Below are 12,437 nucleotides of genomic sequence, written 5' to 3' on the forward strand. Positions count from 1 at the left end.
CAAGCTAGTCTCGAACTCTTGACCTCATGATCCGCCCACCTCGGCCTCCCAAAGTGCTGGGATTACAGGTGTGAGCCAAAGAGACGGGCCTGCTTCATTCCTTTTTCTGGGTGTGTCACCCAGGCCAGAGTGCAATGTTGAGATCATAGCTCCCTGCAGCCTTGAGTGACCAGGCTGAAGTGATCCTCCTGTCTCAGCCTCCTAAGCAGCTGAGGTGACAGGTGCGTGCCACTGCACTGGGCCTTCCTCCTTGAGCGTGAATGTTCTACTGAAGGATAGACCCCAGTTACCCCTTCGTCCGTGAATGGACATATGGCTGTGCCCGCCTTCTAGCTATCGTGAGCAGTGCTGCTATTTACATGGATATGCAAATCTACGAATGAACGCCTGTCTTCCATTCTTCCATATACCTAGGAGTGGAATTGCTGGGCCAGATGGTAACTCCCCAGTGAACGTACTGAAGAACCACTGAACCACTTTCCCCTCCTTTAAAACAAAAATAGCCCATGATCCCAGCACTTTGGGAGGCAGAGGTGGGTGGATCCCTGAAGTCAGGAGTTTGAGACCAGTCTGGCCAATATGGTGAAACCAAAATGACCTGGGCGTGGTGCCACGTGCTTATAATCCCAGCTACTCGGGAGGCTGAGGTGGGAGGATCGCTTGAGCTCGGGAGGCAGAGGTTGCAGTGAGTCAAGATCGTGCCACTGCACTCCAGCCTGGGCTACAGAGCAAGACTATCTTTAAAAAAAAATTGGCAGTCTTTTTTTTTTTTTTTTTTTGAGACAGAGTTTTGCTCTTGTTACCCAGGCTGGAGTGCAATGGCGCGATCTCGGCTCACCGCAACCTCCGCCTCCTGGGCTCAGGCAATTCTCCTGCCTCAGCCTCCTGAGTAGCTGGGATTACAGGCACGTGCCACCATGCCCAGCTAATTTTTTTGTATTTTTAGTAGAGACGGGGTTTCACCATGTTGACCAGGATGGTCTCGATCTCTCAACCTCGTGATCCACCCGCCTCGGCCTCCCAAAGTGCTGGGATTACAGGCTTGAGCCACCACGCCCGGCCATTTTTTTTTTTTTTTTTTTTTTTGAGACGGAGTTTTGCTCGTTACCCAGGCTGGAGTGCAATGGCGCGATCTCGGCTCACCACAACCTCCGCCTCCTGGGTTCAGGCAATTCTCCTGCCTCAGCCTCCTAGGTAGCTGGGATTACAGGCATGTGCCACCATGCCCAGCTAATTTTTTGTATTTTTTTTTTTTTAGTAGAGACGGGGTTTCACCATGTTGACCAGGTTGATCTTGATCTCTTGACCTCGTGATCCACCCGCCTCGGCCTCCCAAAGTGCTGGGATTACAGGCTTGAGTCACCGTGCCCGGCCTAAAAATTGGCAGTCTTGACTGTTACTGTGTAGAACCCAGAAAACACATGGGATGGGGTTTGGGGGCAGCTGCTGGTGACCCAGCACCTCTATCTCCTTGGTAGGTGAGGTAGCCACGAGAGGATGGGCCTCTAGGGAACCAGTCACCCCACCCTGTCTCAGGGTAGAAGCCGACTGTGTACAGGTACCACTCCCCAAAGACAGCAATTCACTATCACCCTGACTGCAGCCTGTCTGTGCCCTGTGCTGTGACCTTGACCTGGGTCCAGTGAACGAAGAAAAGGAGTCATCAGGCCAGAGATCCCAGAATATTCCACAGGCACTGTCTGGCCTAGCCGACCCAAACAATTTGGAGGTGGGGGAACCCCAGGATGGACAGAAGTGAATTCTGGTCTTGTGACAGTGACAGGTAGCAGAGGGCCAGCTGAGATCATGGATCTGGACTCTGGCAGCTACAGGCTCAATGCCACTCTGGAATGTTATGCAGGACCTGAATGGGGCACCCTGCTAGATGACATGTATAAAGCACTGGAACTGGTGGCTCACACCTGTAATCCCAGCACTCTGGGAGGCTGAGGCAGGAGGATCACAGGAGGCCAGGAGTTTGAGACCACCTGGGGTAACATAGCAAGACCCCTATCTCTACAAAAAGTAATAAATAGCTGGGCATGGTGGTGCATGCCTGTAGTTCCAACTACTCGGGAGGCTGAGGTGGGAGGATGCCTTGAGCCTGGGAGATGGAGGCTGCAGTGAGCTATGATCGTGCCTCTGCACTCTAGTCTGGATGACAGTGTAGCCTGGCTCATAGCCAGCGCTGCCTAAACGTTGGCTGTCGAGTCCCTTGCAGTTGGCACTCTTTATCCAGGTCGTACCACGTGGTTTCCAAATGCATTCCGGTTTAATCGGCACCTTGGTGCCATGAAGTGGCATCTGACCTAGTCATGTCCAGCTTGATGCTGGTTGTGTCCCCGGGGCTGAGGACTGACCAGGAGGAGTGAGAGAGACACCAGGGGTTAAATGAGAAGACTCTTTCCCGGGTCTCAGGCTCATGGCTAGAGGCGCAGAAAGAGCCCAGCTGTCCCCTGGGCATAAGGCTGCTAAAGGTGGTGGGGTGGGGTGGGGTGGGGCGGGCCAGGCCATGTGGTTCATGGAGACTTGTGGGCTCACTGTCCTGCTCACCGGAACACAGGACTGCAAGAGACATGACAAAGCCAGGTTTATTACTCTGGGTTAAACCTGTGGAGGCAGGACCTGGGAAGGGCATGGGGACAGTTCTCAGTACACTAAGATCTGCTGATCACCTGCCCATGGGCCAGGGTCCTCTTCCTGAGACTGCAGCTTGTGGGATCACTGCAATGTCCCATCGTGGAGGTGGGTAGGGTGTTGGCCTGTGCTGGGCCAGCGTCCTCAGGAAGGCGCCTTGCTGGAGGAGGTGGTGGCAGCTGCCCTGTTCTTCTTGGCCGGGGCCTTCAGCAGTGCCAGCTTCTTAGGCAGGCTGCTGCTGGCTTTCATCATCACATCATGTTCGATCTTCTTCCGGATCCCGACTTCTAGGTTCTGAGGGACAAGCACAGGGCAGTCAGACTGTGACCTGGGGTGGAGAGAGGGCCTGACTGGTCAACCTCTTCCAGTCCAGAGCTCACAGCGGGCTAGATCAGCACTGTCCCCTCAAACCGCACCTGAATGTGAGTCTGGCCGGTGTGGGGTCCTGCACTCTCCAGGCCTCCACACCCACACAAAATCCATACCTCCACACCTTAGCTTTTAAACCTCTGCTCATGCCCCTTTTACAGATGGGGAAACAGGCTGATGGAGCCAGGAGGCACTGAATGCCCAGGTCCCTACGTCACATGGTACCCAGCGTGCCACAGCCTCTGGTCCCAGTCTCTCAGTGGGCAGCCTCCTCTGCCCCAGGTCATCTCTGCTTTGCAGACGGCAAGCTGAGGATCCGACGGGTGGGCAAGGAAGCTGGCAAGGAAGGCACAGGTGTGGGGCAAAACTAGCAGTGTGAGTCCCAAACTAGTGTCTCCGCTGCCTTCTCCAGACTGCCCCTGCTCTGCCGCTATGAGTTCCAATGGGTTGGGTGAGGTGGCTCAAGCCTGTCATCCCAGCACTTTGGGAGGCTGAGGCAGGAGGATCACTTGAGGCCAGGAGTTCAAGACCAGCCCTGGCAGCAGAGTGAAACCCGTCTCTACCAGAAACTAAAATTAGCCGGGTACTGGCACTCACCTGCAATCCTACCTACTCAGGAGACTGAGACGGAAGGATTGCTTGAATCCAGGAGGCGGAGGCTGCAGTGAGCTATAAGGGGGCCACTGCACTCCAGCTTGGGCAACAGTTAGACCCTGACTTAAAAAAAAAAAAAAGTATAACCAACGCACCTGACACTTCTTTGAGACCTCTGCCGTTCTCAGAGGCTTACAAAGCTGCGCTTTCAATTCCCTTCCCATATCACCTCGCTCCCTTCCTGAGTTCTATTAAAGATCAAGAACAGCTGACGTTATCTGAACACGTTTTGCGCCGCAGGTCCTGCTTCTACGAGGCTCTGCTAAAACGGTAAGTGGTGTTCCTGTACCCCTTGCACAAGAAAAGGGAGGCTCACAGAGCTGGGAGTCCTCCAGGCCTCATCCCTTGCCCTTTGCCGATCCCTGTGCTCCTTCCCTGAAGGCCCCTTCCCTCGCCGGCTTCCAGACTTCCTTGAACTCGTCCCTAGCACGTCCCCCAGCCTCTATCCGTCGCCAGCCTCCACCTATTGCCTCTCTCTGCGCCCCGGGCTCCATCCCTCGCTCCTAGCTGGTCCCCGGGATCCATCCTCTCCCCTCGCCGACCCCCGGGGTCCACCCCTCGCCGCTAGCCATCCTCCAGGCTCCACCCCTCGCCACTCGCCGCCCTCCGGGCTCCATCTCTCGCCCCGGCACACCTTCTTAAGCTTCTGCTGCTGCACGACGCGCGCCTTCTTGGGAGCGATAACACGACCTGGGGAAAGATGCGCTCGCGTGAGGTCGGGAAGCCCCGGGTCCACCTCACTCCCAAGTTCCCGGGCCACTCCTTACCGCCTTTCCTCGGGCCCCGATTCTTCTCAGAGGCCGCCGCTGCCGTCTTGCTCTTTGCTGGCTTGTGCGCCTGGAATTTGCGTTGTCCCTGCGCCATGTTCCGGCATGCAGCGGAAGGGGCGGGGCTGTGAGCGGTCGTAGCCGGAAGGCACGGGGCACTATGGGATACAGCGGGGCGGAAGAACGCAAGACCTCACAGGATGCGATGTGGCACAGATTTAAAGAGACAGGACCCCACAGGGGTAAAGGATCACAGCCGGAGTTTTGCAGATATTGTGAACAAAAGGTGACCATGATAAGCTAACGTTTATTGAGTGCTTATGTGTTGTAGAAAACTTACGTTTTATGCTCTTTACACATAAAAACTCAGACTAGGTTTAGGGGTGCAGCATTTACCTCTAGTGCAGAATTTAAGAAAGTCCGATAACTTCTGTAATCATAAACAATATTTCCAAGACTTAAAAAATATTTTCATATCCAAAACAATCAAATTGTCAAACTGCATCCTGCAGACCGGCAGCGTAATTCTATAAAGTTTCAGTGGAGCCAGGGTGTTGTGGTCAGTAAGCTGAAGGCACGAGTGCAGTGTTCTAACCTCTTTAAAATTTGGTTTTGGCCGGGCACGGTGGCTCACGCCTGTAATCCCAGCACTTGGGAGGCTGAGGTGGCGGATCACTTGATATCTGGAGTTCGGGACCGGTCTGGCTATATGGTGAAACCCTATCTCTACTAAAAATACAAAAGAGTTGGCCGGGTGCGGTGGCTCACGCCTGTAAGCACTTTGGGAGGCTGAGGCGGTCGCATCACCTGAGGTCAGGAGTTTGAGACCAGCCTAACATCGTGAAACCCTGTCTGTACTAGAAATAGAAAAATTAGCCTGGCATAGTGGCGGGCGTCTGTAATCCCAGCCATTTGGGAGGCTGAAGCAGGAGGATCGCTTAAACTTGGGAGGCGAAGGTTGCAGTGAGCCGAAATCATGTCACTGCACTCCAGCCTGGGCGACACAGGGAGACCCTGTTTCCAAAAAAAAAAAAAAAATAATAAAATTTATTTTGTTCTTCATGGATTTTTTTATTTTTAAAGATAGGGTCTCACTCTGTCGTCCAAGCTGAATGAAGTGCAGTAGTGAAATATAGGACACTGTATCATCCTTGAACTCTTGTGCTCAAGCCATCCTCCCACCTCAGCCTGGGTAGCTGGGGCTAGAGGTGTGACCCACCATGCTCAGATAATTTTTTTTTTTTTTTTTTTTTTGAGATGGAGTCTCGCTCAGTCACCCAGGCTGGAGTACAGTGGCACCACCTCGGCTCACCACAACCTCCGCCTTCGAGGTCAAGCGATTCTCCTGCCTCAGCTGAGTAGCTGGGGTTACAGGCATCCGCCACCACACGTGGCTAATTTTATATTTTTTTACTAGAGATGGGGTTTCTCCATGTTGGTCAGGCTGGTCTCAAACTCCCGACCTCAGGTGATCCGCCCGGCTCAGCCTCCCAAAGTGCTGGGATGACAGCCTGGCTGGTGGCTGAGCTTTTTTACTGTCCTCTTAAAATCCTGCCCTGGTGGTGTCACCTAGCTCCAGCCCTGACCTTAAGAGGGAGGTACAGGTGTTAGCCACACTTTATAAATGAGGACACCAAGGCACAGAGAGGTGAAGTGAGTTGTCTAAGATCACACAGTGGAAAAAGTGGCAGAGTTAGGATTTGAACCTGGGTGGCCTTCCTCTAGATGCTGGGATGTAGATGGAAGGTCCTGTCTGATCTCTCTGCCCTAGGAACAAGTGTGGTCAGGGGCGGGTAGGTCAGCTTTTGGGCAGCCATTCAAGAAATTTATTAAAACTCCTAGAGAGGCAGGCTAGGGAGGACTGAGTTGGTTACATCTGGTGTCCATCTGGGTCCCATCCCTGGAAGAGATGGTGGTGGTTAGGGCTGCCCGGAGGTCCTCAGGGGCAAAGACCCCCAGTTCTGTGATGATGCCGCCAGTGATGAGGTCGTGGGGGGTGACATCGAAGGCAGGATTCCAAACTCCAATCCCTGCAGAGGGGAGAGAGGAGGAGAGGAGGCAGGAATTCGCTTCTGTGAAAGTTCTTAGGTTACGGTCATCTGTTTCTACCACAGTGGTTCTTGGAAGTGGGGACTCCTGGAGCACCTAGAGTCTCACCCCTAACGTACATGCAGGCAGGGACACTGTACCCAATACTGACTGTAGACTCCCAACTGCTCCTAGGTCCTATGCACATCTAGCCCACTTATTATTGATTGATTCATTGATTTATTTGAGATGGGGTCTCGCTCTGTCGCCCAGGCTGGAGTGCAGTGGTGTGATCTCGGCTCACTGTAATCCCTGCCTTCCCGGTTCAAGCAATTCTCCTGCCTCAGCCTCTCAAGCAGCTGGGATTAACAGGTGTGCACCATGACACCTGGCTAATTTTTGTATTCTTAGTAGAGACAGGGTTTCACCATGTTGGCCAGGGTGGTCTCGAACTCTTGACCTTGTGATCCACCCACCTCAGCCTCCCAAAGTGCTGGGATTACAGGAGTGAGCCACCGCGCCCAGCAGGGTGTCCCCTTTCTGAGGGGGCAGCTTACCGGGTGCCGCAATCCGGACCCCGTTAACATCGGTCAGCTCCTGGCTTGGACGCTCTTCAATGATGATCTCCCTGCCAGTCTCCAGACGGAGGTCGCAGGAAGAGCTGGGAGCAGCCACGTAGAAGGGAATGCCGTGGTGCTTGGCGACAATGGCCAGCTGGTAGGTGCCCACCTTGTTGGCTGTGTCGCCATTGGCAACCACGCGGTCAGCTCCCACGATCACGGCTGGGGAGGTGGCGCGTGAGAAGTTGGGGGTCATTACCTGGCCCCACGCCCCAGAGCCCCACCCCCAGGGCTTACCCCCCAACAGGGCTAACGGGCTGCTTACCTGACACACCCCTATGGGCCATGGCGGCAGCTGCCATGCTGTCGGCAATGAGGGTGGCGGGGATCTGCTCATAGACCAGCTCGAAGGCCGTCAGTCGGGCTCCCTGGTTGTAGGGCCGCGTCTCGGTGCAGAAGGCGTGCTCCAGGCGGCCCAGGCTGTGCAGTGATCGGATCACACCTGCAGGGGACCCACCCATCAGGAAAAGGCCCCCGGAAGGGGCAAACAGACGGGGTGGTCCATCAGTTAGGGGTGCAGGCTCCGAAGGTGGGCATGGATGGACAAAGGCTTACGGAGCACAGTCCCACCCCGAGGCCCTCGCAGGGTCAGTTCCCTCTGCCTGCTACGCTCTTCCCAATGCTCACATAGTTCCTTGTTTCACATCTGTTTAAAGGACACCTTCTTGGTGAAGCCTTCCCTGATCTTTCAGTTTTGCGCAATAACCCCCACACTTCCAGTCTCCTGATCTGTCCTTTGCATTGATCACCTTCTAATGCCTCATGTGTACAGCCAGCCCCCCTTTTCTGTGGGTTCTCCACCCAGGGACTCAACCACGTGGGTTGAAATCTTTGACCAGAATCACTGGCACTCGGGAAGCAGAGGCTGCAGTGAGCCGAGATGGTGCCGTGGCATTCCAGCCTGGATGACAGAGCAAGACTCTGTCTCCAGAATAAATAAATAAATAGCCATCCTCCCATCTCAGCCTCCTGAATAGCTGGGACCCCAGGTGCATACCACTACACCCAGCTAGTTTTAGTATTTTTTGTAGAGACAGGGTTTTGCCATGGTACCCAGGCTGGTTTCAAACCTCTGAGCTCAAGCGATCCGCCAACCTTGGCCTCCCAAAGTGCTGGGATTACAGGCTTAAAAACAGAGACGGGGCCGGGCGCGGTGGCTCACGCCTGTAATCCCAGCACTTTGGGAGGCCGAGGTGGGTGGATCACGAGGTCAAGAGATCGAGACCATCCTGGTCAACATGGTGAAACCCCGTCTCTACTAAAAATACAAAAATGAGCTGGGCGTGGTGGCGCGTGCCTGTAATCCCAGCTACTCGGGAGGCTGAGGCAGGAGAATTGCCTGAACTCAGGAGGCGGAGGCTGTGGTAAGCCGAGATCGTGCCATTGCACTCCAGCCTGGGTAACAAGAGCGAAACTCCGTCTCAAAAAAAAAGAAAATAGAGATGGGGTCTTGCTATGCTGCCAAGGCTGGTCTAGAAGTTGTGAGTGCCAGCAGTCCTCCGACCCAGCATCTTGATTACAGTCCTGCGCTGCACTGCACCCAGCCAGTAACTAGAATTTAGTTCGTATTTACATTGTACTCGCTATTATATGCAATCTAGAGATGATTTACAATATGGGGGTGGCTCACATCTGTAATCCCAGCACTTTGGGAGGCATGAGAATCTCTTGAACCCGGGAGGCGGAGGTTGTAGTGAGTTGAGATCGCGCCACTGTACTCTAGCTTGGGCGACAGAGCAAGACTCTTTTTTTTTTTTTTGAGACGGAGTTTCGCTCTTGTTACCCAGGCTGGAGTGCAATGGCGCGATCTCGGCTCACCGCAACCTCCGCCTCCTGGGCTCAGGCAATTCTCCTGCCTCAGCCTCCTGAGTAGCTGGGATTACAGACACGTGCCACCATGCCCAGCTAATTTTATATTTTTAGTAGAGACGGGCTTTCACCATGTTGACCAGGATGGTCTCGATCTCTTGACCTCGTGATCCACCCGCCTTGGCCTCCCAAAGTGCTGGGATTACAGGCTTGAGCCACCGCACCTGGCCACAGAGCAAGACTCTTAAAAAAAACTGTGTGTACATATATATGTGTGTGTGTGTGTGTGTGTGTGTGGATGTGCACAGGTCGTGCAAATGTGACGGCATTTTGTGTATCATAGACTTGAGCATCCGTGGATCTCCGTATCTGTGGGAGGTCCTGGAACAAGTCCTCCACGGACACTGAAGAAGGACTGTATTTATCTTGCCTGCTGACTGTTCCTTCTACTTTCCTGGGACCCCTGAGAGCAGAGGTTTCGTCTGTTTTGTTCACTGCTGCGTCCCCAGCAAATGGAAGTGTGCGGACCACCGCGGGTGCTTACTAAATGCTGGCGGAGTGAAAGAGTCAAAGGCAGAGGTCTTGTCATCAAGGCCTCAGTTCTCAGGGATGAAGGTGGGACTCAGGCATGTAGGCAACGTTCCTGGGGAATTTAGGGTCAAGTGGGATCTGCCGCCTTGACCCCTGAGAGCCCATTCACCGTCTCCTGGTCGCAGCTACGTGATCTTTCTCTGGTCACTCCCTTCTCCCCAGTCCCTCTTGGAGGCCACATCCTGGCCTGGCTCTAGGCATATGGCTCAGACAGGGCCCACTGAATGGCTGAGCTGGGATGGGCAGGTGGTCTTAGTGCCTAGTGGACCCCCTGAGATACAAGGAGACTTTTCTAGTACAGGAGGCTCTTGTCCTCACGATTTGAGACCTAACAGCCCCCCTGCCAGCCCATGGAGCCTGGAGATGAAGGAGGGCAGAGCCAAAGAACAGAGATAGCTAGATTCTGATGCTACTGGCTGAACCCCTTGATCTAGCCATATCTGAAGCCAAGAGTATAACTTTTTCTGTACACTAATACCTTCACATTTTTTTTTGGTGGGTGAAGTGGTTTGGGTTTGAGCTTCTTTCTCTTGTATCCAAAAAAGGTCCCAGAAGGCCCTTCCCTACTGCCTGAGCAGGCCCACTCACCTAGGGCTGTGCCATAGCCAGCAGTGGCCAGAGCACCGGTGTTACAGTGGGTCAGCACAGCCACCTTGCCACCGTTGGGGGCCGCCCGGTCCAAGAGGTGGCGGGCTCCGAGGTCCCCGATGCTCTGGTTGTCTCTGAGGTCTTTGTCCAGCATGTCCTCGGCGCAGCGGATCACTCTGGGAGGGACAAGGGACGTTTTTAGCACCAGCCACCAGGCCCTGGGACCCAGGCGACCCCCTCCTCTCGGCCCAGTGCTGCTGTCCTGGAGCCCTTCTGCTCAAAGCCTCTCATTGCTGTGGGGCCTGGACCCTTCCGCCATGGCCACCAAAGCGCCACTCTATTCATTCACGCAAACACACGTTTACTGAGTACTTCCAGTGTGACCCAGCAGTAAACAGGACAGAAATCTCTACCCCTGTGGAGCTGATGCTGGGGTGATAAATAGATCATAAAATGAAGAAGATGGGGGAATCAGGCGAGGGCGAGCAGCGGGTGAGCTGGATCATACACGCTGGTGGAGGAGGGCGACAGTGCTATGGATGCCTGGCCTGCACCAATGGCACGTGCAAAGGCCGTAAGGCAGGGTCGAGCTTGGTGGGATACAGTGACATTGCTAGGAGGGGCCGGAGCAAAAGGGAAGTGGGGGGAAAAAAGAGGGCAGGAAGGGGAGCAGGACAGCAAACAAAATTCCTCAAAAGCAAAAATAGGCCCACGCCTGTGATCCCAGCACTTTGGGAGGCCTAGGCAGGCGGATCACGGGGTCAGGAGTTCGAGACCAGCCTGGTCAACATAGTGAAACCCCGTCTCTACTACAATACAAAAATTAGCCAGGCCTGGTGGCGCGGGCCTGTAATCCCAGCTACTCAGGAGGCTGAGGCAGGAGAATTGCCTGAACCCGGGAGGCGGAGGTTCCAGTGAGCTGAGATCGCGCCACTGCACTCCAGCCTGGGCGACAGAGCAGGACTCCATCTCAAAACAAAAAAAAGAAAAAAAAGCAAAAGAGAACAAAGCGACACGAAAAAGGGCCTCCAAGGATGGACAAGGAGCCGGGTGTATTCATGGGAGGCAGGATTAAGGAGTTGGGTTTTGGGGCCAGGCTGCCCAGGCTAGACTCCTGGCCCATCTGTGGGGCCCTGGATAAGGGGCTTAAGGTCGCCGCCGTGCCTCAGTCTCTCCATCTGTATAATGGGTCAGTATACTTAAAAAGAGTCAATATAATTCCTGTTCAGAGCAGTGCCTGGTACCAGATCCCGGTACCTCTCCCGGACTGCCTCCTCTGTAGCGCCCTCCCGCTCGGCCTCCCGAGCTGCAGCATCAGCCAGGTCGCGGGCGGCGCGGGCCATGTTGACAGCGGTAGGCCGGGCGGTGACGAGGAAGCTCAGCTTGTCGCGCACGAAGGCCACCAGCGCGGCGAGTCCCGGTCCCCCGGCGCCCGTCTGCAGCTCCACGGCGAGGCTGAGGCAGCCCACTAGGGCGATGGCTGGGGCGCCCCTCACCTGTGGGGGAGGGATCGGGGCGTCGGAGGCTACAGGTGCTGGCGCACCCTCACCTCCAGCCCCGCCGCCCCGCCGCCCCGCCGCCCCGCCGCCCCGCCGCCCCGTTGCACCTTCATGGCACGGATGGCCTCCCAGGCTTGGCGCACCGAGCCCACCGCCTCGTAGTGGGTTTGCTGGGGCAGCAGCAGCTGGTCCAGGATCTGCAGGGAGCCCCGCGAGTAGCGGATCGCCTCCAGGGTCATGGTGCAGCGGCCAGACCCAGCGCAACTCCCGGGGCACTGGAGTCCGTGTGCACGTGAGGAGCGGGGCGGGCCGTGGGCGGAGCCTCCCCCGGAAGAGGCGCACGCGCATGCGCATCCAACCTGACCCCCCCCCCCCCACCCCACGGGTTCCCAGGACGCGCAGTCCAAGTGGCCGAACCCGCTCCAGGTCTCCTGCCAAGCCCGGATGCAGTGAGCCGCTGCCTCGGAACCACAAAAGTGGCACTATTTATGGGGCGCCCACTGGATACCAGGCCCTGTGTTTAGCAGCCTGCTATCTAGAGTCAGGGGTGTGTTCCCGGTGGCAAGGTAACATCAAGTGTTCACGTGATAGAATTTGTTAAATGATCTTCCTTCTCCAAGCTTCAGAAGGAGGTAGTGGGGGGTCGTGCACCCCTTGAAGGATGCATGGCTGTTTCTGGGCCACTCTGCTCAGTTTCATTCAAAAGTTAGCATGCAGGCTGGGCGCTGTGGCTCACGCCTGGAATCCCAGCACTTTGGGAGGCCGAGGTGGGTGGATCACTTGAGGTCAGGTGTTCGAGACTAGCCTAGCCAACATGGTGAACCCCTGTCTCTACTAAAAATACAAAAAATTGGCCGGGCATGCTGGCACGTGCC

General features: G+C 55.3%; 2 protein-coding genes across 3 annotated transcripts; both read right to left on the minus strand.

The window, feature by feature from the left end:
• Window positions 1-2,573: 2,573 nt before the first annotated feature.
• C14H19orf53 (chromosome 14 C19orf53 homolog) lies at window positions 2,574-4,573 on the minus strand. The gene is made up of 3 exons (XM_003941711.4): window positions 4,428-4,573; window positions 4,295-4,350; window positions 2,574-2,931 (listed from the first exon to the last, which is right to left on the minus strand). Exons 1-3 carry the CDS (start codon window positions 4,522-4,524, stop codon window positions 2,782-2,784), a joined length of 303 nt encoding a protein of 100 aa, XP_003941760.1. The 5' UTR covers window positions 4,525-4,573; the 3' UTR covers window positions 2,574-2,781.
• Window positions 4,574-4,714: 141 nt separating this feature from the next.
• On the minus strand, window positions 4,715-11,875 carry MRI1 (methylthioribose-1-phosphate isomerase 1). 2 transcript variants are annotated; one of them, XM_039466399.2, is made up of 6 exons: window positions 11,670-11,875; window positions 11,321-11,559; window positions 10,064-10,239; window positions 7,341-7,517; window positions 7,013-7,237; window positions 4,715-6,457 (listed from the first exon to the last, which is right to left on the minus strand). In XM_039466399.2, exons 1-6 carry the CDS (start codon window positions 11,799-11,801, stop codon window positions 6,279-6,281), a joined length of 1,128 nt encoding a protein of 375 aa, XP_039322333.1. In that variant the 5' UTR covers window positions 11,802-11,875; the 3' UTR covers window positions 4,715-6,278. The 2 variants fall into 2 exon arrangements, with proteins under 2 accessions (XP_039322333.1, XP_074240639.1); XM_074384538.1 differs by lacking the exon at window positions 10,064-10,239 and adding an exon at window positions 7,631-7,709 and having other exon boundaries at window positions 11,308-11,559.
• Window positions 11,876-12,437: the final 562 nt, after the last annotated feature.

Source organism: Saimiri boliviensis, chromosome 14, assembly GCF_048565385.1.
Source record: "Saimiri boliviensis isolate mSaiBol1 chromosome 14, mSaiBol1.pri, whole genome shotgun sequence".
Taxonomy (NCBI): Eukaryota; Metazoa; Chordata; class Mammalia; order Primates; family Cebidae; genus Saimiri; species Saimiri boliviensis.

Coding starts and splice junctions, on each gene's coding strand:
- MRI1 (XM_039466399.2), bottom strand. CDS start 11,801: ATGACCCTGGAGGCGATCCGCTACTCGCGGGGCTCCCTGCAGATCCTG. Junction 7,238..7,340: donor GGCCCATAGGGGTGTGTCAG/GTAAGCAGCCCG, acceptor CCACCTCCCCAG/CCGTGATCGTGGGAGCTGAC. Junction 6,458..7,012: donor GGTCCGGATTGCGGCACCCG/GTAAGCTGCCCC, acceptor TCCCCTCTGCAG/GGATTGGAGTTTGGAATCCT.
- C14H19orf53 (XM_003941711.4), bottom strand. CDS start 4,524: ATGGCGCAGGGACAACGCAAATTCCAGGCGCACAAGCCAGCAAAGAGC. Junction 4,351..4,427: donor TCGGGGCCCGAGGAAAGGCG/GTAAGGAGTGGC, acceptor ATCTTTCCCCAG/GTCGTGTTATCGCTCCCAAG. Junction 2,932..4,294: donor AGCAGCAGAAGCTTAAGAAG/GTGTGCCGGGGC, acceptor CTTGTCCCTCAG/AACCTAGAAGTCGGGATCCG.